The sequence below is a fragment of the Pteropus medius genome, unplaced genomic scaffold, assembly GCF_902729225.1.
Source record: "Pteropus medius unplaced genomic scaffold, Ma_sr-lr_union100, whole genome shotgun sequence".
In the NCBI taxonomy this organism is placed as follows: domain Eukaryota; kingdom Metazoa; phylum Chordata; class Mammalia; order Chiroptera; family Pteropodidae; genus Pteropus; species Pteropus medius.
In genome coordinates, this window is record NW_024349801.1 from 12,020,711 (window position 1) to 12,047,446 (window position 26,736).

General features: G+C 36.2%; 1 protein-coding gene across 1 annotated transcript in view; it reads right to left on the bottom strand.

Annotated features, from left to right (window-relative positions):
- Window positions 1-23,953, bottom strand: part of CNTNAP4 (contactin associated protein family member 4) — a 222,609-nt gene extending 198,656 nt beyond the window's left edge. Inside the window, exon 1 of the mRNA XM_039888850.1 lies at window positions 23,661-23,953. Coding sequence (XP_039744784.1) covers window positions 23,661-23,745 — 85 coding nt within the window. The 5' untranslated portion in view covers window positions 23,746-23,953. The remainder of the gene's footprint in view (window positions 1-23,660) is intronic.
- Between the last annotated feature and the right edge of the window lie 2,783 nt (window positions 23,954-26,736).

The following is a 26,736-nucleotide window of genomic DNA, read 5'->3' on the forward strand; positions in this document are numbered from 1 at the left end:
GACAGACAAGGAGGACTGAGTTGTATGGCTTCAGGGCAAGGGCTAGAGGGACAGCCATTACTATGCCTACGTTGAGCCCACCTCCTGTGCAACCTACAGGCGGATGCCATCTTGCCTTTGTTGTGATCTCCCCCGACACAGCCAAATCTGAATCTGCATTGGCCTGGTGAGCTTCACTTGCTCCACCCCATGACTTTCTGAGACTCCACCCTATCCAAGAAGCAAATTGCCGCAGTCATATTTGTGCCTTGACGAATGGCCCTACTCCATATTCTTGGAAAGAGGCTCCTACAGCAGCAATTAACAGGCCTCGGCTTGTGCACCTCAGGAGACACTTTTGGGGGTCGGCAACAAGCTGTGCTATTTCCTGTTCAAATCTCAGAGGTCTGTGGAACTAAAGTGGGTGGTGGCTGGCCTCCATGTGATCTGAGACTTCTGTGAGTCTTGACAGGCTCAGCACTGGAACCAAACCAGAATCTGCAGTGACCTAGTGAATACCTCTTGCCCCACCCTGATGACTGCCTGGGACTCCGTCTCACCCAACTTTCATACCACTCAAGGCTTTTTCAGCTTCTGAGCCTTACAGACAGCCAGCAGGCAGCCTTAGGCCTTGGGGTGCCCTGGATCTTTTGCTAAGATGCCTCAGGGCCTGGTACTGGTGGCAGCCAGACTTGGTTCACCATGTGGCCTCTCCAACGTGCCTCCAGGTTGAGCACAGGCAGCTACTAACCACAGATTGCTCTGTAACTCCTACTAGGTAGTCCTGGGCTAGTCACGGGCACAGGCTGACCTTGGCCTGCATGGGAGCCTCTCTCAAAGGGCCTCAGAAAAAATACATGGAGGCTGGCATAGGACCACAACAGAGCACCACCTGATAAGCCCCACAAATGGCACACACAAAGAATGGTCTCAACAGGCACACAAACCTGCTGAAGTAAATTTCACTCTGTGTGGCCATCCCCCACACATAGCAAGCAGCTCACACCCTGTGGACGTAGCCAGTTCTCCTAGCCAGTCAGTCTGAGAGTCAATCCCACACACTGATGGGCCAACAGCAATCAAGGCTTACAACAGGAGGGCACACACAACCCATACAAGGGACACTCGTGGAGCATGCCATGCAGATGATCAGGGAGACTGCACCACTGGGCCACACATGGCACCTACTATGGAAGACCACCTAGCCAAGGCTGAGAGACATAGCAAATCTACTTAATGCATAGAAACAAACACAGAGATGTAGCCAAAATGGTAAAACAAAGAAATGTGTCCCAAATAAAAGAACAAGAAAAAACTCCATAAAAAGAACTAAATGAAATAGAGGCAAGCAACCTACCAGATATAGAGTTAAAAACACATATTATAAGGATGCTTAATCAATTTAGGGAAAGAATAAATAATCTCAGAATTTTAACAAAAAGTCAGTAAGCATAAAAAAAAAACATAGAAACCATAAAAAAGAACCAACCAGAAAAGAAGAATACACTAGAAGGAATCAACAGTAGACCAGATGACGCAGAGGATCGAATCAGTGATTTGAAAGACAAGGTAGCAGAAAACACCCAATCAGAACAGCAAGAAGAAAAAAGAATTTAAAAAGTTAGGAAAGTTTAAGGGATCTCTGGGACAACATCAAATGTAACAACATTCACATCACAAGGATACCAAAAGGAGAAAAGAAAAAGAACACGGGATTGAGAAACCAGTTGAAGAAATAATGACTAAAATTGTCCCTAATATAATGAAGGAAATAGAAATCCAAGTGCAGAGTCCCAAACAAGATGAACCCAAAGAGGCTCACACCAAGACACATTATAATTAAAATGGCAAAGGTTAAAGACGAAGAAATAATCCTAAAAACAGCAAGAGAAAGGCAGCTGTTTACCTACAAGAGAGTTCCCATAAGACTTCTCAACAGAAATTTTACAGACCAGAAGAGATTGACAGGAAATATTCAAAGTGATGAAAAGCAAGGACCTACAAACAAGACTACTCTGCCCAGCAAGGAAATTAATTAAAATTGAAGGTGAGATGAACAGCTTCCCAGACAGGAAAAAGCTAAAGGAATTCATCACCACCAAGCCTGCATTACAAGAAATGTTAAAGAAATTTCTTTAGGGAGAAGAAGGAGAGGGGGACATAAATATGAGTAATAAAATAGAAATAAGTATGTACCTATCAATAATCACTTTAAATGTAAATGGATTAAGTTCTCCAATCAAAAAACATAGGGTAGCTGAATGAATAAGAAAACAAGACCCATACATTTGCAGTCTACAAGAGACTCACTTTAGATCAAATGACACACAGAGACTGAAAGTAAAAAGATGAAATTTCATGCAAATGGAAAAAAAAAAGCTGGGGTAGCAATACTTATATCAGACAAACTAGACTTTAAAACAAAGGTTATAATGAGAGACAAAGAAGGACCTTACATAATGATCAAAGGCTCAAGCCAACAAGAGGACATAACCCTAGTAAACATTTATACACCCAACATAGGACACCTAAGTATATAAAGTAAATATTGACTGATATAAAAGGAGAGATCGACAATAATACAGTCATAGTACAGGACTTTAATACCCCATTGACACCAATGGACGGATCTTCCAGACAGAAAATCTACAAGGAAATGCAGCCTTAAATGACACACTAGATGAATTTAATTGATATTTTTAGGGCATTTTACCCCAAAGCAGCAGAATATACATTCTCAAGTGCACATGGAATATTTTCCAATATAGACCACATGTTAGGCCACAAAACAAATCACAATCAATTTAAGGAGACTGAAATCATGTCAGAGTCTTATCCAACCACAATGGCATGAAACTAGAAATCAAGGAAAAAACTATAAAACACAAAAACACACGGAAGCTAAATAACATGATACTACACAGTGAATGAGTTAATAATAAGATCAAGGAAGAAGTCAAAAGATACACTGAGACAAATGAAAATGAAAGCACAACTCGAAAATCTATGGGACACAGCAAAAGCAGTCCTGAGGGAAATTCATAGCAATACAGGCCTACCTGAAGGAAACAAGAAAAATCTCAAATAAACAATTTAAACTTACACTGAAAGGAACTAGAAAAAGAACATCAAACATAGTTCAAAGTGTGTAGAAGGAAGGAAATAGTAAAGATCAGAGCAGAAATAAACGAAATAGGCATTTTTCCAAAGAGAACATACAGATGGCCAATAGACGTGTGAAAAGATGCTCACTACCACTAATCATTAGAGAAATTCAAATTAAAACCACAATGAGGTATCATCTCACACCTGTCAGAATGGTGTATTATCAATAAATCAACAAATGACAAGTGTTGGTGAAGACGTGGATAAAAGGGAGCCGTCGTGCACTGTTGGTGGGATTGCAACTTGGTATAGCCAGTACGGGAAACAGTACAGAGTTTTCTCAAAAATTTAAAATAGAACTATTTTATGACCCGGCAATTGCACCATCTGGGTATTTATGCGAAGAAAACCAAAACACTAATTCAAAAAGATATGTGCGCCCCTATGGTCACTGTAGCCCTAATTATAATAGCCAAGACATGGGAAGCAACCTAAGTGCCCATCAGTAGATGATTGGATAAAGAAGTGGTATCATAAACTATACAAATGTCTAACTAATGTACCGTATATTTGAAACTAATAATAAAATCAAATGCTAAAAAATAATTAATGAAAAGGAGGGGTATATATATACAATGGAACATTACTCAGCCATAAAATATGAAATTTTACCATTTGCGACAGAATGGATGAACCTAGAGGTTATTATGTTAAGCGAAATAAGTCAGACAAAGAAAATTAACATGATTTCATGTATATATGGAATCTAAAGGATAAAATAAATGAACAAGCAAAACAGAAACAGATTCATAGATACAGAGAACAAACTGATGGCTGCCAGATGGGAGGAGGGTTGAGGAGGTGGGTGCAAAAGGTGAAGGGATTAAGAAGTACAAATTGGTAGCTACGAAATAGTCACAAGGGTGTGAAGTACAGTATAGGAAATATAGTCAATAATATTGTAATATTCATTAATAGTGCCAGGTGAGTACTAGACTAATCGGGGCGGGGGATGACTTCGTAAATTATATAAATGTCCAACTATGCTTTACACATGAAACTAATATAAAATATTAACTCTAATCGAATAATAAAAAATTTTTAAAGAGTTATTTGAGCAACTACACTAAGCACATTGTCCTAAGTGGACAAAATGTAGGATAGGCAAGGTTCTCAACATAATAGACAGCAATAAAACATGTTCTCTGTAGTGAGATTTCTTTAAATGCACATCAATGATAACTAGACATCATCTGCAAAAAGTTGGCTTATTTAACTTTTTGAAGATAAGACATTGTAATAAATTACATTAAAAATCTCTACCAGATCCTAGAGACACTGAATCACAATCAAGAAGAGGAATGGGTATAGTACAAACTCCATTTGAACATCATTTTTGCCCTTCCTACCCCTTCTCAATGTACTACTGGCATTAAAAGCCTACCATCCACATATTTTCACAGATGCAACCAACAGAGAATCAAAAATATTTTTTTAATCCCAGATATTTCCAAAAAGCAAAACCTGAATTTGTCACATGCCTAAGCGCTGTACTGCATCTATGAGATGAAATGATGTGTAGGTATACCCTGCTGTGGCCTATATGCAAATAGAGGTTATATGCAACTACTGCACCATTTAATATAAGAGACTTGAGCATTCTCAGATTTTTGTATCTTTGAGGGTCCTGGAACCAATCCCCCATGGATACTGTGGGATGACTGCATACATTTCAATTAACTTGAGGGAAGTTTTAGTGATAGACTAGAGTCAAGATTTCCTTGTAAAATTACTATCTCATTCCTCAGTATCAAGTATTTAATTTCCATCGTAAATTGACTCATAATATGTACATCTGGAAGAACAGGTCCTTTTTTTTATTATATTTTTAGAGTTGTAACATAATAAATTAAATATATTATGTGGTTGAATAAAATAAATATAAATAATCATTTTTATTATAGTTCATTCACTACCTCAACTTCTTTGCAATGTAGAGAATTTATATTAGTGGGGAACATTCCTACCTAATAGAGTTTTGAATATACATTTGCTGGTTTTAAGCAGAATTTAAGTTAAATAATAGTGTATTACAAATTCTGAAATCTAAATGGGAAAGAAGAGTTAGCTATATAGTATCATCAATTAAAAATAGCTTCCTAAAGACCAGTTACTCATTGTGTAATACTGGAAATTTTGATGTTCAAAATACTAAAACGCTCTAAAAGAGAGCTTTCCTTCTCATTTTTCATAAATCTTCTGAGTTTATTTATAAATTAGTAAAGGTTATTTCTTAACAACTTTGAGTTTTCCTTCATAGCTGGGTATGTCCAGAGGCATATTTTAAAAATGTAACAGTTGCCATTGGAGAGCAACTGAAAGCCTCAAATGTTTCCTGCTACAGATTTTTAAATCTCAGGAGATCGTGTAAGACTACAGAACACATTGGAGAATTAAAGCTCTCTGGAGGGACAATTACCTCAGCTCTTCTCAATGCTTGGGGGTATTAAATACAGTCAATAATTTAATAGCATTCACCTATGGCTTCTGAATCCTTAGATAATAGCAAAACAAAAGGATTCAAAATGAAGTGACATATTTCTAAAAATGGTATATTTAGTACCATCAGAATGAACTGCATCATCTCTCTGTCTCTCTGTCTCTCTGTCTCTCTTTCTCTCTCCACTCTCTTCTATTTGGAGAGCAGAGTCTGTACATCTTTATATACCTGTTTTCTAGTACATGCTTCAACATGTCAGTCATTTGGTAAATGTTTAATTAAATTAAACATAACTTCAAGAGCACATTATAAAATTTTAATCAACTTTTGTTGCTTTTTCATTTTATCTAGGTCCTCTATCTAGATTGATAGATACTTCAATCTAGACTGTATTTGTCCTGAAGCATCTAAACAACCCAACTATAGGAATTCAGCCTTTTGTCGTAAGAGGCAAATATTGAATTTCTACTCTCTGAGCCAAATGGGTGAAGTAGGGGTAGATATCTGAGTGAGAGACAGGAAAACATCATGATTATCAGTCATGAGGAAGGAGAAGCCTCATAAAACCTTTAATTCAGGATAATTCTTATTCCTGCCAAAAAATAAGATATGTCATTAAAATGCAACTACATGTGATGCCAGGAAGTATTTTGTATGAGCCTTATTTCAGAGAGATTTTACTCAATATATCAGCATGGCATGAATCTTTGTAAAATATTGCATAGTGCATATCACGCGCAACCTCAAAAAACTTTGACTACGATCCTTTGTAGAGAAGGAAGAGATAAGTAAAGATAAACAGGAAATAAAACAAAGGAAAAGTCACCGACTGAAATGACCTCTCCTTGCTCTCATCTATCCCTGCTTTCAATCGGTCATGACATTCTATCAGTCTGGCACACTCACATGGAAGAAGTCTGGTGACTGCTCTTTATCACCATTGCCAATCCCTTGGCTACTCTGCAGTTCTTAGAACTTTGTCCATGAATTAATTCACGAGTTAGACATCTGATTTCTATATTCCCAGGTTAGACTCCATTCTCTTTCCCTGGTCATTCCCACCCTTCATATCACCAAGAGTTTTAACTGCACGAAATGCAAATCTAATCAATGTCATGCACATGTGAGTCCATAGCACAACATTTAGATGACGTTCTTGAGATTCTGGGTAACATACTTAGTCCTTTAAATACAGGACTCCTCATGACCTGACCACATCACAACTATTTGTGCCACTCCACACCTTCGGCCAGTCTCTCTGGACTACTTGTGGTACATGCAGAAACTTCATGCTTCTGTGAGGCTCATTCTAACTGGAGTGTGTCTTCCCCTTCTTTCCCTTCCTGGCTCTCCTATTCGTCCTTCAAGAAATAGCTTTCTCTGATGTTTTGCCTATAATCACCCCCAAATATTTCTCATTGTGCTTATCACACTGTGCTGTGCTTTTCTACAGACCTAGAAGGTGGTAAATCTGATCTTTAAGACCAGAGTGGGCTGCTAAGAGTTAGCCAAAGTAGCAACTAAGCACATTGTCTATACTACTAGTGGCAACCTTGAAAGCACTCTCAAACAGTATTGTACATTTTGTTTTGAAGGAAAGCAAAACCTTAGGCACAAAATATGATCACAAAAGCATTATGTATTTGAGAGTCAAAACTTCCATTCTCAATTGTTAGTGAGAAGTTACAGATTCTGACCATTATAACATTTCAAAATCACTGTTGCTAAAGACCTGTGTAATGATAAGTAGCACACTGTGAGGCTTACTAAATATTTGTTGAGTGAATAAATGAATAAAATGAGCAGAGTAAGGCGAAACCCCAAGAAGCCTCCGAAATTAGAAGGGTAAGCAATATTTTAATAGACTGAATGAATAATCACCCAACCCAGTGAAGAGTAATTATATGAAACTAAATACACCCAGAGAATGTAAACATTATTTTTACTAAACATGTTTATAATATATTTAGCTAATATTTCTTTATTTCTTAGGTATAATTCTCTGAATCATCAGTGCCAATTGAAAAATAAGCATGGTCTCCAAGTGTGCAATTACAGGGTTCATATAATATAGAACATATTCACCTACTGTAATTCCTGGGGATAAATGTCTAAACTATCAACTCACAGTCAATGAAAAATATAACTCATATCAACTCTTATGATATTAGAGGTCATATATTGATTTTTTTAAAGGAAATAAGAAGAAACACATAGATTGCCAATTAAGTCAGAATAGTGTTACATCAGAAATCTGGATTGAAGTGTAATATATCATAATCAACTTTTTATTAGAGTTACTTTAAGACATATCTTTCTATCTTCCCCATTTGGTTTTTGGTCCCTGAATGTCAGGGATTTATGATTTTATACTACCACTCTAATGAGAACAAGTAACCCGTACCGAGCTGTTTTAGAGATTGAGTGAATGGATGAATAATTTCCCTGCCTAACCCACTCCACCTTGAAATATGGAAACTCTAGGGTAACTTTGATACCCGCTTTTCTGTACATCACATCGGAAGCTCACTTGGAAAAGAAGCAGAACCCTCAAATTTTAACTGGCTGGACAGATAGGGATTGACTCTGGTTGCTTTTAGAAGAACGTGTGGTTTAAGAAATATCTGTCATACATAAAGAACAAAAAAGCTGATCACAACACTCAGGTCAAACCACCCCACTAAAAATGTTACATTTAGTTTTGGGCATCGATTGTATCTTTTAATTAAAAAAAAGTTTTGGTCTAAAAAATGCAATAAATTTCAATTCTAGGATTAGCTATTTGCTTATAGTATTTTACCCTGTGTTTTGCTTAGCATATGAAATGTGTATTTAAATACATTAGTTCCAAGCAAATAGCTATAAAACTGTGAAGTTATACTTTGTGACAGACTGCCTTAAGTGCAGAGTCACAGAAGTCCACCTAAAAATGTACAATGAACAAGAAATCCATTTTAGAATCAATTTGTTAACGCCCTACAAAATCACTTTCCCATAATATTTTTTACCTGTGGAATCAGGAAGACAGGAAGGAGACTAAAAAGCAGCTCATCAATATTGCTACATCAAAGAAAATATTAAAATGATTATCTCATTGCTTTGTTTGATAGAGCCGATATTTAAATGTATAGTGTACTGCTTGCGCATAAAAGGAGGAAATACTAAGAACCTCAGGCATAACTACAAAGAGAGCTGGGCTAGATGAATAGGGGTCAACTGTCAAAAAAGAGTGAGGCACAAAGTGCCCTGAATGTCTCTGATATTTTTCTTTTTTAAAACAAGGGATTGGGATTGATGGAGAGCACCATTCAAAGGCATATCAGATATTTCACAGAATCATATATACTCTCCGGGAGATGGGCTGAAGTAATATTGGTACCAGTTTAGCAGTAGAAACAGAGTTCTCATTCAAAATTGTAAATCTAAAGTGTTTTTCATCGCGATCGTCACAAAATATAGGTTGCGTTCCCTGATTTCAGAGGGAATAAAAGTATTGAGGGGTACTGGTCTGTTTTCTTGAGATATTGAAACTTTTCTCAAAAATATAAAAGAAATTATAAAATTTTTAAAAAGGAAGACAAAACTCTAAGGCGCCAGAAGGAAATGAAAATCTAAGGGAGGAGTGATACAACAGCCAAGAGGGTCTTCCCATAAACAGTGACTCTTGCCTTCTGGAGAAGACACTAGGCTCACCATTATGACCAAAGCCTGCATTTGCCTATCAGAAGCCACAGGAATCGAGCTCCTGAGAGGAACACATGTAGGGATGATTGATGCTTCTGCTAAGGATTGTAGAGACGAGACGACTATCTATATAACTGACAAGACCAATTGATGAGTGAGCAGGTTTCCTGGAGGGTGACAGATGCACTTCTAAGATCTGTCAAATGTGGCAATCTCTACCCACCACCTCTGATTCATGTTTGAACAAATGATACTGCTAGAAGAGACACAGACCATCTTTAAGTGTTATAAATTCTTGAGCAAGGGAAGGGTATAAACCAGCTATAGCTTTAAATTTCTCCTTCCAAAAGAAATCTATATTTCTGCCAAAGTGGGACAAAGACATTGAACACTTCATGACACTGACATTTGTACATGGCATAAAATACTCTGATCTTAAAAGAATTAAAGAATCTTAAGATAGCCATATATGACTGGAAGCAGATATTGGTAGACTAAGAGAATTTAAAAATATATCAGTGAACACCCAATTGGTTCAAAATAGAGGAATGCTTAAATAAGAGCACATCCATTTGATAGGTTACTATGAACCATTTAAAAAGATAAATACAAAGACTATTAAGCCACAAGAGAAATGCAATGGAGAAGATGGGAAAACACGCACACAGAAATGACTGGGTGTGAACAGATGCTGTGTTAAGATTGAGTGAAATAATGTATGGCAAACATCTGTCTCAATTTCCGATGTGAGGAGGGCATCCCACAAATTTAAAATTAGACAAATTTTAAATTGAAGTTAAAGAAGTCATTAAAATGATGATAGCTCATTTTATTTATGTTTTGTTTGTTTGTTTTAGGCTAGATATATAAGGTATCACAGGAAGAAAAGGGAGAATCGGTGTGCTTAGATTTACAGATTAGAAATGGAAAAATGCCAGAGAAAAAGAACTGCAAAATCAACTTTGGGGAAGGGGACATGACAAATACACAGAGCGAATTACAGTACAACTGGAGCTCAGTAACATAAAAGAGAAACTAATTTGGAAAGGGATAAAATAACATTTGTGATAAAAGTTGTGGGAATGTAGGTGATAAATAAAGAGGTGATTTTTAATAAAGGGCAGCAAATTATCATCCTGTGTATCTCTAAGACTCGTCGGAAGGAGAATTTAGAACAGAATAATGTATTCAAAGGACACGAGTTGCTTCAAAGATATAAAACTGTTGGGAAATCATGGGAAGCATTTTTGTGTGTGTGTGTGCGTCATTAAGATGCACACCTTGAACAGTTATCAGAAACTCTCAGGTAGAGGCAGCAAGAGAGCACCAGGTGCAGATAAAAGGAAATAAAAAGAAGGGAAATGGCAGTGATCACAACCCGTGACAACCAGGCAGTGAGAGCTAATGGATGAGAACCCCATGTGGGATCCCAGCAATGCTACTGAAGAGGGATTCAACTGAAAGACATCCTCACTCACTTGAAAAGTTTTAATCAGTAAAAGTGATATATCTGCTGTTGAATTTTCAAAAATTCTTCCAAACACCAAGAGAAAAGTTACTTTATTCAGGCAATTGTAACTGGGAGAGCACTTGTTATAGATTGAATTGTGTCCCCCACCCCCCAAATTCATATATTGAAACCCCTAATATGACTATGTCTGGAGACAGGGACTTTAAGAAGATAATTAAAGTTAAATGAAATCACGAAGGCGGGGCCCTAATTGCGATAGGACTGGTAACCTCATAAGAAAAAGAAGAGACATCACAGATCTCCCTCTGACTAATCACACACAGAGGAAAGGCCATGTGAGGACACAGCGAGAAGGTGGCCATCTGCAAGCCAGGAAGAGAGGCTTCACCAGAAACCAACCCTGCGGGCACCTTGATCTTTAACTTCCAGTCCCTGGAACTTTGAGAAACTACATTTCTGCTGGTTAAGCCACCCAGACTGTGACATTTTGTTATGGCAGCCCTAGCAGACTAATACGGCACGCAAAGGAAGGGTAACCCTGAGCATGGAGAAGGAGAAGTGCTCTACAGAGGGAAGAAGCAAAACTGGTGGAGGGCTTCGGGCAGGCAGTGTTGCAGCCTCGCAGAAAACTGTTGGTTTTTCTTTGTGATTTGAGCTGTCTCCGCCCCCTTAGTATCTGTTCTCGGAACTGTTGACTGCGAGAAGGAATTTAGAGTGAGTAGATAGGTCTCTGGGTACCAAGGATCAGAGGGGGATCAGGGTACATTCAGAGGGAAATATTTTCAATTACACACAGTGAGTGATGCTTGACACTTCGCTCTGATTAGTAAGGAAGAGCTTGTTGATAAAATACAGGTGACAGGATTCTTGGAGGAAAGAAATCACATTACTCTAGAGTTTATCATACCAGAGAGGGAACACTGAGAATAGGCATGTGTGGCTTCTAATTCTCAGGGTTGGTGATTTCAAAGGCTTATAGAGAAGGTGAGTGTATTGCATTTCAAAGAGCGATGGATTTGGCCTCACTGAAGCTCTGTCTGCGTCCCAGCTCTAGTCTTCCTTACTCGGTGGCTTTGGAAGCGCCTCCTAATTTTCAATTTCCTAGTTTGTAAAACAGTGATAACAACATCGACCTCACAGGCCTGCGAGGTACATTTCACCACCTTAGACTCACAGAGCCCAGTGCAAAAGGAACGTTTGTCATTTATAATGAAAATGTATGTCAACGCGTGCGGAAAGCTACAAGCTATATAATTGCAAATGTATACAATGAGGAAGTAAAAACATGAGAGGAATCTAAAAAAAGTGGTAAGTTACCACGTTCTTATCAACAAGTACCTCAAAAGGAAAAAAATTAAGTGCTCCAATCAAAGGTTAGGGTGGTTGAATAGGATAAGAAAACAAGACCCCAACATACGCTGCCTACAAGATACTCACTTCAGCTTACGGGACACACACAGAGTAATAGAAAGGGAATGGAGAAAGATATTGCCTTGATGGACCTAGAGGGTATTGTGCTGAATGAAATGGGAAGGATAAAGAAAGACAAATACCACATGATTTCTCATACGTGTGGAATCTAAAGAACAAATAACAACAACAAAAGCAATAATAAACTCATAGATACAGAGAATATTTTGAGGGCTACTAGATGAGAGGGTGGTTGGGGGTGGGAAAAAAAAGGCAAAGGATTAAGAGGTACAAATGGATAGTTGCAGAATAGACATAGAGATGTGGAGTGTAGCATGGGGAAGATGGTTAATAATGTTGTAATAAATATGTAAGAGGGAAAAGGGGTACTAGATTTAGTGGGGTGACCGCTTTGCAAGTTATGTGGATCTCTGGTCACTAGGTTATACAACTGAAACTGGTATATTATTGTATGCCAACTATAATTGAAAAAAACTCATTGAATTGTACAATGTAAATATGAGCAACTAATTGTCTATTATATTTCAATAAAGCCAGGAAAAATTTTTTTAAAAGTGATGTTTTACAAAAAAAAATAGTAAAAAAGAACATGAGTGCAATTAAGAGAGGAAAATAAAAGTTCAGAACTCATGACTGCTTGTAAAAATTGCTAAAGGCAATGAAAAACAGTTTTGTTTACATTTGTAAGCAAAAAAAAACAGAGCAAGGAGGCTGCAAGTACACTCTTTATAAAGTTAATGATGAACAGAAAAAATGGAAAGCAAAGTTTATTTTTCTCCTACCCTCTGTAAAGGAGCAAGGTCTTCAAAAAAGAAAATGTAAAATAAAGGCCAACATTAAGAAACTGAAGTCCAAGATAGATGAAGGAGTTGAAAACTTCTTCCCAGAATGTGGAGAGAACTTTGTAGTACGACTTTCCAATTGAAGGAAATGATCCGGGAGGTGCTACGGGGATGCAGAGGCACAAGGATGACCTGGAAGGGGGAAGATGCTCTTCCAACTTAACACTCTTGTATTTTTCAATTGTTCATTGAGAATCCTCTATTGAAAAAAGACTTTATACAGTAGCCTATCAAGTTACATTATCTATAAATTTAAAAAGGGAATGAGAAAGAGAAGAGAGAGCAAGAAACGATAATAGTAGTTTGGCCATGATAACATGCATCTTAATGGATTATGACAGGCCGTAATGAAGTACTCAACCTAACTAAATGAAATGCAGTAAGATAAATACAAAGTCAAATAAAGGTTTTTTTAAAAAAGCAAAAATTAATGGCCTTCTAAATAAAAAAATGACTTGTTCATCATTAAAAAAAACAATATTCCAACGTATCTAACTTAATTCTGTTCACCTTTTTGGGGTATTATTTCTGTTCACCTTTTTGGGGTATTATAACTCCAAAAAAAAAAAAAGCCATCGATCAGTATATCTTTTCCATATTTACTGAATATCCTCTTTACTCCAGGCACTGTGCTAGGGGTTGCAGATACAGAAATGATTAAAATACTACCTTTGCTTTTCAAAGATTTCAGGATTTTATAAAAGAGGCATTTTTTAAAAACAGGTTTTTACTCTATAAAGGCAGGTGCTATGGAATTTCTGCTAAGAAAATCATGAGAGTGGAGATGGTTTCATCAAGTAAGACTCCATGGAGAAAGGAGGTGAGGCTTGCTTTGTGTAGAAGTTTTCCAAGATGATTTAGAAATAAGTGATTAAGGGCAATTCAGGCAAAGGAAACAGCAGATGTAAAGGCCAGGTGATAGAGGCTAGAGGACATGGTGGGGACAAGATTGTGAGGGAGACAAAGCAGCTAAGACAGAGGCGGAAAGATCAGCAAATGCAGAGAAGGAAGGTATTTTGTTTGCTGTGCTAGTAAGTCTGAACTTAATGTTAGAAACAACTAAATGAAGTATCTGCAAGGCGAGACCTGCTTTCATTTTCCATAAAAACCTTAAAATGTATTAAATATATTAATGCATTATGGAAAACTTACCTAAAAATACAATAATATGTGTAGTATTTTAGAATAGCGCATCGTATGGAATGGAAGGAATAGGAGTCACAAGTAGTGAGGGAGGAAGGGGACAGCTGCATTACCAGTTGTATCAGCCAAATCAACCCTGGCAATCACTAAAATGACAGATGCTACAGCCAGATCATCCTCACATCCAGGAAAGTGAAAGAGAAAAACGATCATGGAAGGCTCAGTTTTGCTAACTCAGAAAAACAGAGAACTGCCGGCATCTTCTCTAGAGAATGGTTCAGTGATTAATGATACTACGTACATTCTTTTCATGCTAATCTATTTCATGTTGCAATTAAAAAGAGAAAGATTAGAAAGAAACCATTTCATAGGCAAACACATAGCAAGGCTTTCAAGGAATGAATATGGTCATTTACAAGGCCACACCAGTAAATACATCAAGCATGGCAAATTACTGTGTTCATAATTTTATTCTTAGTACCTAAAATTCTACAATATATGTGTAGTTGCCTACTTTTCTCGTTTCTCTAATAGATATTTGCCTATGAAATATTTTATTTATCATGTTTCATTTATCATTAGGTCCTATAAGATGCTATGAGTTTAAGAAATTGAAATGTAATCTTCAATGTTTGCTCCTTCCTTTCTTAAATATATCCTAGTTCTTTTCCCAAATTCTCTCTCTCTTTTGTTTTAGGGAAGGTTTTATGATACTTGAGGTTGTGTTATGACATTTTACAGGTAGATGAAGTTTTCTTAACAGGATTATAACAGGCTCTATGTTAAAGTACAACAGTTCAAATAAACATAGAAATCATACACACAATGGAACAAAAGAGCCTAATTGAGCAGCTTTATAACCTTGCACAGAATTCCCTCACCACCACTTTAGATAGAATTGCTTTTATTTTAGCAATGTTCTTTTAATTAAGTCCTAAACATCTAAAACATGGCAAATGTAAATATGTATTATAAATCCTTAATTATGAGGATCGCTAAGCATCCATGCAGCTTTCTGCCTTGGAGATAGATTCTTTTTGTTTAAAGTCAGCCAAAATTGAGAGATAAAAGTGAATGATGTGAAAAATGTTAAACTTTGTTTATAATGCCCTTCTCTTGGTACCAGTATCACTTTATTGCATTGTCTTCGAGAGTTAAATTATGCTTCAATTTATCCAGTGGTTTTTTAAACTAAAATCTTTCCTATTTTCTGCTTTCATTGCCATGTTCAGAAAGACTAGTACCCTGAGACTGACAAGAAATTGAGTTAAGTGTTGAGACCCTGAGGTCTTCATGTTATACCCTAGAAAATAAAGAACTTTGAGATCAAAAAGGGCAACACTGTTCCTCTGTTGAGAATAAATTTAAATTGGATCCCAAAAGGCCTCTTGCTGTTTTTATTATCCCATACACTATTTTAAAACCATACCAAAGACTATTCTGGCTTGGTAGCAAAGAAGAAAGAACATTCTATATTCCAACGGTACTTAATTAAAAATGTGCCACCTAGGGGCAATGTTTTCCATTCTACCAATATGGGCTGTTCCCCAATTCCCATCCACAATATCTTTCAACATATGCGTGCTCATGCGTGTGTTCTCGTGCACGCGCACTAGCATGCAGATGCACAAGACGACAATTTCATCTTGGCAACTCATTTCCCTTCCAGACCATTATCAATTTAGTTCCTTCCTTTTGCTTGGTTATCATCTGATCAGCATATTTTAAAAGATAAACACATATTAATAACTTAGAAAACTAAAGAAAAGTCTTGAAGATCTAAATATACATTCAATCTTTTAGAGGAAAACTATTAACCCAGAGGAAATTTTAATTTCCTCAGATTTTCCAAGAAATTTCTTCGTTGGTTCTGGTATGGCAAAGGTAATTGTTTTATACTGACAGGAAAATCTGGGGTTCTCAGTTGGGGGCCACAAGGTTTAAATTTCTGGATGACACTTTCTAAGAGAGTTTATCAGTCTCCTTATTCATAGCATTTAAAAATATCTCTCTATAGGCTATAACTTCCAAGTCAAGTAATAAAATTACAAGTTATAGTTTGTCTAAAAACTATACCATAAATGTAATTTAGGGAGGCAGGTGAATTTATATACATATTTACATGCTATTTCTAAACTAATATCAACCTATGACCTCACTTATAAGTACCATAATTGCCAGTGGAAAAAAATGGTTACAGAAACAAATATGTCTTTTATAATTTAGAAGCACATTTTATCTTTTTTAGAGCACTGCTAAATAATGAGAGGTACTTAATGAAAAAAAAAGTAATTAGAGCTTTAGGCCAACTGATACATATCATACCATTTTTTTCCTTTGTGATTTAAAAAAACTTAGAAGTAAATTTCATCACTGTTCTATTAAATACTTATGGCATTAAAAATTTTTATAGTTACTAATTTTAAACTACTTAAAATGTCAAATGTTTTCAGGCTTCACTCACTTTTCCAATTATTACATTGGAATGACTCATTAACTGTAACATAAACAGGCTCATTTTACCTCCTGTTATGCTATTTCTCCAGTTTTATTACCAGAGTACCACTCTTCCATGAACCATGATGAAAACTCACTGGGAGAGAAAAAAAATACACATACTCTTCCTCTTCCAAATAGCAATTTTTCTCAAGAGAACTGAAACAATAATGGTAATTTGTAGCGAATTTTGCATGTACATTATTTTCCATTACATAATACTGTAGTGACTACCTCGGCAAAAGACATTTTGGAAAAAACTTTATCCTCCAAAAGTCAACTGGGAAACAAAGATATATCTTTCTTTATTTGTGCAGTAGCATATCAGATTTGATCTTTACCAACATAGTCACCAGGCCCGGGGTGGCGGTTGGGGGAGAGTAGCTAAATTCCTAGATTATAAACAAAGAACAATAATTCTAGAAGTCGAATAAATAAATATACACACATACATACATACATACCTAATTGAAGCACAAAGCCAGACAATTATAGCCTTAGAGATCACTGAAAAAATTTTAATGGTGAAATCTTAGACATCAAAGTTTCCCCAGAAAAGTAACTGAGATAATCCAATGATCAGTGGCACCTTTATTATTTAGAAATGCAATTTATTGTAACTTAGAGTTATGAGTAAACTATTATTTCTCAAGAAATTTTAAACCTTTTTTAAAAAACTTCAAAGCCTTCAAATTACAATATTAATCCTCAAGGTAAATTATTTCATTGAAGTATACTCAGTTAATTGAGGCTTTTTGATGAGTTCATTCTTCCTTTAAAGGAAGAGTTTCAGTGAGAGTCGCAAGGTCTGCTAAAGTGCCATAAATTTTGTCTGCATTTAGTTTGGGGCATTTCTCTTTCTGAGATTTTTCTTTTTAAAGTGACCAAAATTAAACTGACCTTAGCATTTGATGCTACAATTCAAGACTATTTTTAAAAATGTGTTTGTTAAAGAGTATTTCTAAAAGTTTCTAGCTGAAATACCCATTAAAGCAATTATCCATATATCCCATAAGAATTCACTCTACTGCCACCAACAAAAAGATAGCTTATTTCACCTTATGAATATAGTTAATTCATGAAACATCTATTTTAAGCATATATTCTGTAATGGCTCCACCCTTCCCTATCATACTAGTTAATCTGAAAAACTATAATGATTCTAGGTAAATACCAAACAAGTCATTGAGGTCGAAATTTTTGAATCAATAAAAATGAAAAATATATATATATGCTAAGCAATAATTGAAACACTGGGCCACTGAAAAAATTACATCGAAGTCTACATTATTTAAGATTTCACCAGAAATATTCACCTACCAATGTGAATATGCATATCTGAGGTCTATATAACAAGTTAGATAAATCCTTATTATTCTTCCTACTGTTTTCAAGGGCTGGCCCATTCTCTAATCTTTTAATCACTAAATTGGAAAGAAAAAGATTTTTTAAAGGTTAGTGAAGGACATCTTAGATAACCTGAATAATTGGCAATCTAAAGGACATATCATGCTTAGTGGACAATATTAAGGCTCCAATATTGATTTAAGATAAAAAAAAAAAAAGATTTAAATTCTAAATATTGTATCAAAATGTGAAAAATAGGCATTTGTAAAGCAAGACTGATATTCTATTATAAAAAAAATTAGAATTGTGCAATGTGTCACTATCTTTTACATTTATTCACAGTGAATAGTCATGAATCCCATCACAATTCTTGTTGACACCCAGAACTCTATGAGACTGTCCTAGATTGTCTTTGATTTGGAAGTTGGTCTTTTTTTTAAGACAGAAATCTTTACTAGAGATGAATCATTATAAACGGTATTATGAAAATTAAATTATTTTAACATAGGGCCATTGATATCGTATAAAAATGTTACAATGGAATTGCAATGAAAAGAATTTTTAAAATATCATATCTCATTATATTTTTTAACTTAAACTTTTATAAAAAAAAAAAAAAACACTATAGTAAACAGTGTAATGTAAATAAAATGAAGCCAATCACCAGTTCTTGGAGATGAAAGTAAATACAATTTCAAATAGACAAGACATTTACATAAAAATTAATTATCTTGGCATGAGTAGGTGAGAGGCACCTGCTAATTATTATGAATTCTCTGTGGACATTGCTTAAATGAAAATCTAGTTTTCAATTTAGTCTAGAAAGTTTGCCAATTTCAGAATTTTTAGGAAGCTACTACTGCTCAAGTCATAGGGATAAGAACACTGTTTCATAAGAACATTTCCCTCACACAATCAGTGATTCCAAATGCAAGTTTCTGATTAGTATGGAGTGGAATATTTTACACTCATGGAAGTATAAAACAACAGAATTCTTAGTCAAAATATCTAAGGTGCAATTTACTTTATTGAACTTCTTAATACTAATGAGAACACTTGAGATAGAAAGTACCCCTTTGGCAACCAAAACTGCTGAAACTTTACAAATAGTTATAATTCGGACTCACTGAAATAAAATTTCTGAACAATAAAGTCTTAAAGAGGAAACATATGAAGAAGATACTGACTCGAAGGCTTCTTCTGTTATAATTTCTGGCAAGAGCAGTGGTTAACTTCAGTACTACAACTCTAAGGGATGTATTTGTGTGCTAAATTATTAAGACTAAATTTTATCACAGCAGTTTTATTTATCCACTATCCATGTCTCATCATTACATTATATTGTATATTATTTAAATTAAGGGTTGATGAACTTTTTCTATAAAGGGCCAGATAGTAAAGAATATTATACAGATCATTATAAAATAAGAGGGAAATCAATTTTAAGAAAATTTTATTGATAAAATTAAAAATATAATACTAATAATTGAATATGAATTCTTGCCATTCAGGTCTACTAATGAGAAAAAATGGACAACTGAAATTTGAATTTCATATCACTCTTTTGTGCCACAAAGAATTCTTCTTTTAATTTTTTTTCAAACATTTAAGAATGTAAAAATGATTCTTAGCTCACAGGCTGTACAAAACAGGCCATGGGCCAGATTTGGCCCATAGGCCATATTTTACCAACCACTGAGCTAAATATTACATTATCTTATAGCTAATATTATACAATTCTATTAATTTTTTCACTGATGAGATAAATTCAAACTTCATATAGAGATTGGCTCCGATAAAGAAATTGTTTACAAATAATACAAACTCCAAAATTAATTTCAGAAGACATTAAAAGATTTATTACTTAGAGTAAGCTCTAGATATCACATGAAAGTCATGTGTTTGAGCCCTATGTTAGCTATCACCTGTGTTATTCCATACTGAAGGATGCTCCTATCAAAATGATTTGGGATGCATGTAATCAGGAGTGACAAAATGCACTAAAATGATGAAAATCAGTTTTGCCGTTAGAAAAGTAGGTAATGTGTATGCCCACCTTAATGTCTAAAAGCCAGCTATTTATATATTGCATCATGTAATTATAGTTTATCAGTACTTTACTGTTGTATTCTAGTTATTTTTTGCTATGGAAAGGAATTTTGGGGAGGAGGAAAAGAAGAAGCTTCTAGAAAAAATTACAAGACTGAGTTTTAATAATTTGAGAATCTATCCAGTTGCTTTCAGGTTGCATCCCAAAGTCCACAGCGTGATCATCTACTCAGGTAATCACCTCTACCTATTGTTGATTTTAACCTATTCTTTAGTGCTTCTTTTGGGGTAGATATCAGATATAGCCTTTATTGCAATTAGAGAAAAGAAAGAACACGGGGAGAAGTTAACTTCTAATTAAGTCATTCATAAGCTACCTAGTGAGTTTTAAATATTCTCAGAGTAAGGCTCATACACCTGAGGCAGCCAGGGAGCCTTCATCACATGATCTGCAAGAATTAAAATGAAAGCAAAACTCTTACTTGCCTTACTACTTATACCTGTTCCTTCTGTTGCGGTGAGTCAACACCACCCTCAATAGTGTCTTAATGATCAGAAAGATGTTGTAGGTTCCTAAGAGCGATGAAAAAATAAAGAGACAACTCCCTTCTCCATGTGTGTTTCTTAACAATAGCAGGTGAAGACACTAACGATAACCAGTGCAACGTTTCAAAGATCAAGCCCTTCTGTGGGACTCTGTCTCTAAACTTTCATGAAGAGACTCCTCAATATAATAAAAAACTCAACTAGATCAGAACAAAGAGGAAAGACCTGGTACTGGTTCACTCCTGTTGAAATGTCAGGCAGGGCACCAGCAGGCAAAGAATGTGGTCCATTCAACATATTTTATCTTAAGACAGAAAAGGAGTAAGCAGAGACACCAAAAATGTGTGAGCACATGGGTCTAAGGGTTTATACATATTTATATACATATATACCCATGAACATATACATGAACATGTATGTGTTCGCACAGAATCCTTCTAATGTAAAGTTTCCCTGTTGATTAATTAGATCAACTAACATTCACATTAAAGTGCCCCTAATCCCTGAGCTGTCCCTGGTTTACAGAGTCCTGTCCCGTGAAAGCTTTCTCACTGGCAGCCTTGGGCTGACTCAGTGGATAACAGATTTGCTCCTGGTGAATCAGCTGTAAATAAAGGGAGAAGGTCTTTGTTATTCACCTCAAAGACTGACCTTTAATTTTCTTTATTTATATTCAGTTCTCCCTGACTTCAATATTGGTTTTTAAGATTGATTCATGTTTTAATATAAAGTCTTGTCCAGAATAATTATTGGAGTAATTGTATAACATTTTAAAAAATGCTTAAGCTGGTTAATGGTTACTTATCCATACACTGAATCCCAATCTTGTTGGTAAACATACATACTTGTTCTTCCAAAAAGGGTAAAACATATGAAATACCTTGGTAATAAGTAGACTTTGCTTCCTTCCATAAAGGGGGAAAAACTTACTAAATATTGAAAAATAAAATAAAATTGGGAAATAATTATTTTCTTTTATATATACTGCTACAAATCGTACTGCCAAAGTGACATTAACAAGAAATTGCTAAATGCAACTTTAATTCTCTGAAGTCGTTTAACTGTATTTTTGACACTTTAAGAACAGTCAGCCCTTAACATATGGTAACCAAGAACTCCAACATTAGTATTTAAATATTCCTAATAAATTAAAATTGTATAGGTTCCTTACGTCTATCAAATCTTTCAAAGAGCATTAAACCACTTCCTGAACAAACCAAGGCTGAAAGAATACAGACCCAGGATTGAAATTTTAAGAGTCAGAGACTCAGCTAGAACTAAATCCCCAAAAATATCTGCCCCCCTAAGATCTTCTCAGAAATTCATCTTTCTTTTGCTAAGAAGATATATTTCAAAAGAAGGCTATTTAAGGTTGATCTGCCTTTTATTTGACTTCAAGAAAACAAACAAATGTAAACAACTAGAGGCCCAATCAACCACATCAATATACCATAAACCCAAATAAGGGCAGTACTGGAAAGACGCGACTACATCTAGGCCAGACTCAACCTCTGCTTTTCTTAAGGGAAGGACGCTTCAAGTGATGTGCTTTACATTGTAAGAGTGACCTCTAGTGCTTTCCTTTTTTGTTGAACTTCAGTAGTTGGAGGATGAATTATTTATGCCTTTTCTACAAAACTTTGTGTGCGTGTGTGTGTGTGTGTCTGTGTTATTGTTTGTTTGTGTGCTGCAATGTTTGTCAAACGCTACCATTACAGCATTCCAAGATTCTGACTAGGTGAAAATATACACATTTTATTGACTCGTGGGATTCTTATACACCCAAATGAAAACTGCATCTGAGACACAGTGCAGTATCCGAGGAAAGTTCTCTTCTTTCAGAATAATAGCTATACCAGCCCACTCAATGATCTAATACTGAATGGAAACACAAAATCACAGTAGCCAGGCCGTGTAAACGAACATGTGACTTGTACCCGTAAGGTCATTAATAATGTTCTTCCCACATTGGGGTATTCAGTGCACTCAAGGGATGTGCCACAGCAAACACCTTACTACTGGCTTACTTGTAACCCTCTGACCTAAACCCGATTACACAGCAGCAACATAAATTCCTGAACAGGCCTCATAGCCCTTTCTTGAAAAGCAAATGAGCTTTTCCTTTAAAATCTGTAAAAGATAAAAAGTTGTACTTGCAGAGCTTGTTTATCATTCATCAAAGAGGAAAAAATTCTCCCATTAGACATTTTAAGCCAAATATAACTTTTAAAACTTTTTCTATCTCTAATAAAAAGTGGATAAAGGGAGTTTTGCCAAATTATTTTGGAGGATATTTAAATTACAAATAAGAGCTTTATAAATCTTCCCTGAATCAATTAACTCAGAATCAGAATAGTCAATTACAAATTTATAAAGTTCAAAATTCAACCACTAAAAAATAATACTTTTGAAAAATCACCTGGATGTTTTTCATGTAAGCAAAATGTAGAAATCAAGCCCTCCCCCCACTTTCAAGAGTGCTTCGGTCTCATTCTTTTTGCAGTGAGGGCACAAGTCTTAATATTGAGGTTCACCTCCACCAATTCTGCTCCTGAATTCTGCAGTACATTTCAGTTATGAGCCTGGCATCATTTTAAAGATGAAGCCAGCTATCAGTCTGCCAAATAGCAAACTTCAGAAACCTAAGCTAATGCAGCATAATGTAAAGTCTGCCAGTTGTTTTCTTGTTAGACATAATTCCAATAAAATTCAGTAATCCTAAAAAAAAAAGAAAAAGAAATGAAGACATTCGTAGGCTATTCCCTGGTTAAGATGCTAATTTAATGTTTTCACTAGAACTTGAGCTTTCTCAATGAATATTCAAAGATGAAAAGATAAGATTCTGCTCATAGACAAAAAGAAAAATGACACTTTGCATATTTTGACCAGAGTAAGAGGAAAAATAGGTGTAAACCCAGTCATATTTCCAAAATTTTCAAGTGATGCTTCATTTATAGCAATATGCTTTGCAGCAATTTCAGTTGTAAATAACAATCATAAAAACAACAGAATTAAAGTTTTGTAGAGAGCCTCCCCTACAAGTTTAAATCATTTGCTTTATACTTACAGGAATTCCCAGCTATGACCCTGTTCCAGTTTTGAGTAGATAACAGAAGTAGCATCTTGAGGACAGCGCCAGTGACAGACCCCATGTTCACATTTATTAGGCTCTCGGAAAAGATCCTGAGAGGCTTTCCCAGTGCTCTAGTCCTGTTCTCAGTCCCTCTGCCAGCTCTGTCTTCAGCACCTCTAGGTCTCTCAGTCTCTCCCTCCCTCCCTCCCTTTTCCTATCCTTCCCCACCTCTCTCTCTCTCTCTCCCCCTCCCTCCTCCTCCTCCCCTCTCTCTCTCTCTCTCTCTCCTCTCTCTCTCTCTCCTCTCTCTCTCTCTCTCTCCTCTCTCCCCCCCTTCCCCTCTCTCCCTCTCTCTCCCTCTCTCTGTCTCTCTCGCGCACACACGCACACACCACAGCCCTGACTCCTCACTAAAAAGCACCCAGCATCTTTCCTAACAAGCATCCACACCGCTGAGGCCACGCCCACTCCTCGCAGCAGCGGTCTTAGAAATTGACAGCAGCCTCCCTCCTCCCAATTCACAGCAGCGCTCAGAGCTCCACCGTGCTGCGCTGCTGATGAAAGCTGGACCTGGAGGCGCGGCCTGCTGCTCCTGGGCCTGCTCGGGGCTCCCTCCTCTCTCCTGTATTATTCAATAATCTTTAACCCTTTTTTCCCCTCTAGAGATGTGGGTAGGGGAAGGGGAGAGGAAGCAGAGCCTCCCGATTTTCTGGAGGTCTTGTCTTTGGCAGAGCCAGTCAACTTAAGGAGCTAATTCGTGAGTATCCGGGAGTGCATCCAGGTAAAATTGCATTGTTTCAAAACAAAAGCATAAAATAAGACAGAAATAACTAAACAGCATTGGCAGGTTGTAGCTAAAACTATCTTTAAGGAAAATACTTTCTGTTGTTTCATTCCGTTTGTATTAAAAAACTATCCTCTTTGGCTATGGTGCCAGGATTTTATTATGAAAATTCCTCACATGGAAACAGACATTCCTGTTTGGCAGATATTTTAAATCATCTGTTAATAGTCTGCAAGAAATTAACATTTCTTATTTTAGTGCAGCAGGAATACAAATCCACAAATTAAATGCTGTGGATAGAATTATTTTGATGAATGCATCATGCTGTGAATACACAGTTGCATTCTACAAATTCTTTAACAATTCCCAAAAGGCCCAAAATGAAAAATGATGGGATATGAAAGAAAGGAAACTCCACACCCCTCACACACACATACACAAACCAAGCCTAAACAATACACAGATGTAATTCCAATGATCTACAAGAGAAAAGTTGAATTCAGAAGATCAACAACTACAGAAAAATTACTCTTCTAATGGCTGATCCATGGATACTGCTATTTCTTGAATAGAATACTAAAATATTTCCATAACAGAGTTAATATTACATGATGATAACAGTGTGATAAATAATCATAGGGGATAAATAATCATAGGGGATAAATAATCTTTCTAAAATAAGTGTCAAGATATTTAACTGAAAAGGTACTAGATTTTATAAGAGCAGAAATACTAGAGTTCTCAAGCACCTCTCGGTGATTTCACATGAGAACGTATGGAAAGCAGCAGCCTTCCTATGGAATGAACAAAACAAGGAGGGAAATGACGACAGCATCCTCCTACGTAACCCGTGAGAAACAAAACAGAAGAGGCAGTTTTGCTTTTCTGATTTTGCAGATGAAAGAAAAACAAGAACAGAATTTAAATAATTTGAAGAGGTCAGAGAGTCAGTCAATAAAATGATGAGGACAGGACTTTGTTTTTCTGACTCCAATTTCACAGCTCTCACACTGGGACTTAATGTCCCCCAGATCACAGTACATCTTTTTCTGGACCCCTGTCAGTAGCAGCAAAAACCTGAGGCCCTAAAAAGACAGGTCATTGCATGAGTGTTTACTCTGTTTTACTAGGCGTACATGTCTAATTTTGTTATTTTCAAACATAATATGTTACGCAAAAGTAGATATAAATTGATGATTTCTGTTAACTAATTATTGAAAGGGATTCTATTTTATTGAACACATACTGCGTGCCATTTGTTATCTAATTAAATTATTACGGCAATCCTCGAAGTGCCTATTTAACAAAGAGACTGAACCTCAGTGAAGTTAAGCAGTATGTCTAAAGTTCCACAGTGTGTAGGAGAGAGAGCTGGGCTTGGCATTCGGTCTGCAAAGCTCTAAAACCATCACTTTTCATGACTCTACACTGAAGAACAGGGTCTCAGGCTCTCTAGAAGAGAAAACTTGTCCTCCTATTAAAACTCTGTACTTAATTGTTCCCATAAAACAAATGAGAGAAAAATCTTTAAAGGATCAGTATCCATATCAAAAATGAAAATTGAACCTTTCACGCCAATAATAACCTCTTTAGGACAAAGTGTAAATTATCATAGCAGCCATTATTAATGGATTTTTTTTTATATCAACAAGCTATGGTAATAGAATGAGTTGGATGCTGGCAATTAACAAAAGACCTCAGGCCACTGTCCCTGTCTCCCTGTAACTCCTGTCCCTGTCTGATGGCCACAGAGGGGAGAGAACTGCAGGGACAAAGTGAAGCTGTGAAAAGAGCTTGGACATTGTAAACAGAGAAGCCTAGGTATAAATTCAGTTTTCACTGTGGTTCAGATTAAGTGACTCAGTTACTCTGGTCTTTGAATTCCTTTATTTTTTCTTAAGAGAATAATGACTAAAAGCCACTGTGATAATAATGTGTGACAACCCCCAAATGAGGACCTAGCACTTAGTGGATCCTGAATTACTTCCTAGCCTTAGATCTCTGCATTCTGACTGTACAGAGTAGTGGTTTCAGCAGGCAATTTTGGAATCTGGCAGCCTGGGTTCAACATCTGCTCCAGTTCTACCATCAACCAGCTGCATGCTCTAGGGCAAGCTGCTTGCCATCCTTGATTCTAAGGTTCCTCATCTGTGCACCAAGGATAAGTAGAGTATCAACTTCATGGCTGAGATAATGTTTATAAAGTGAAAGCACCTAGAGTTACACAATCAGTGTTGTTACTGTAATCATTGTTACTACAGCTCACTTTGCACAGCTGAGAAATCT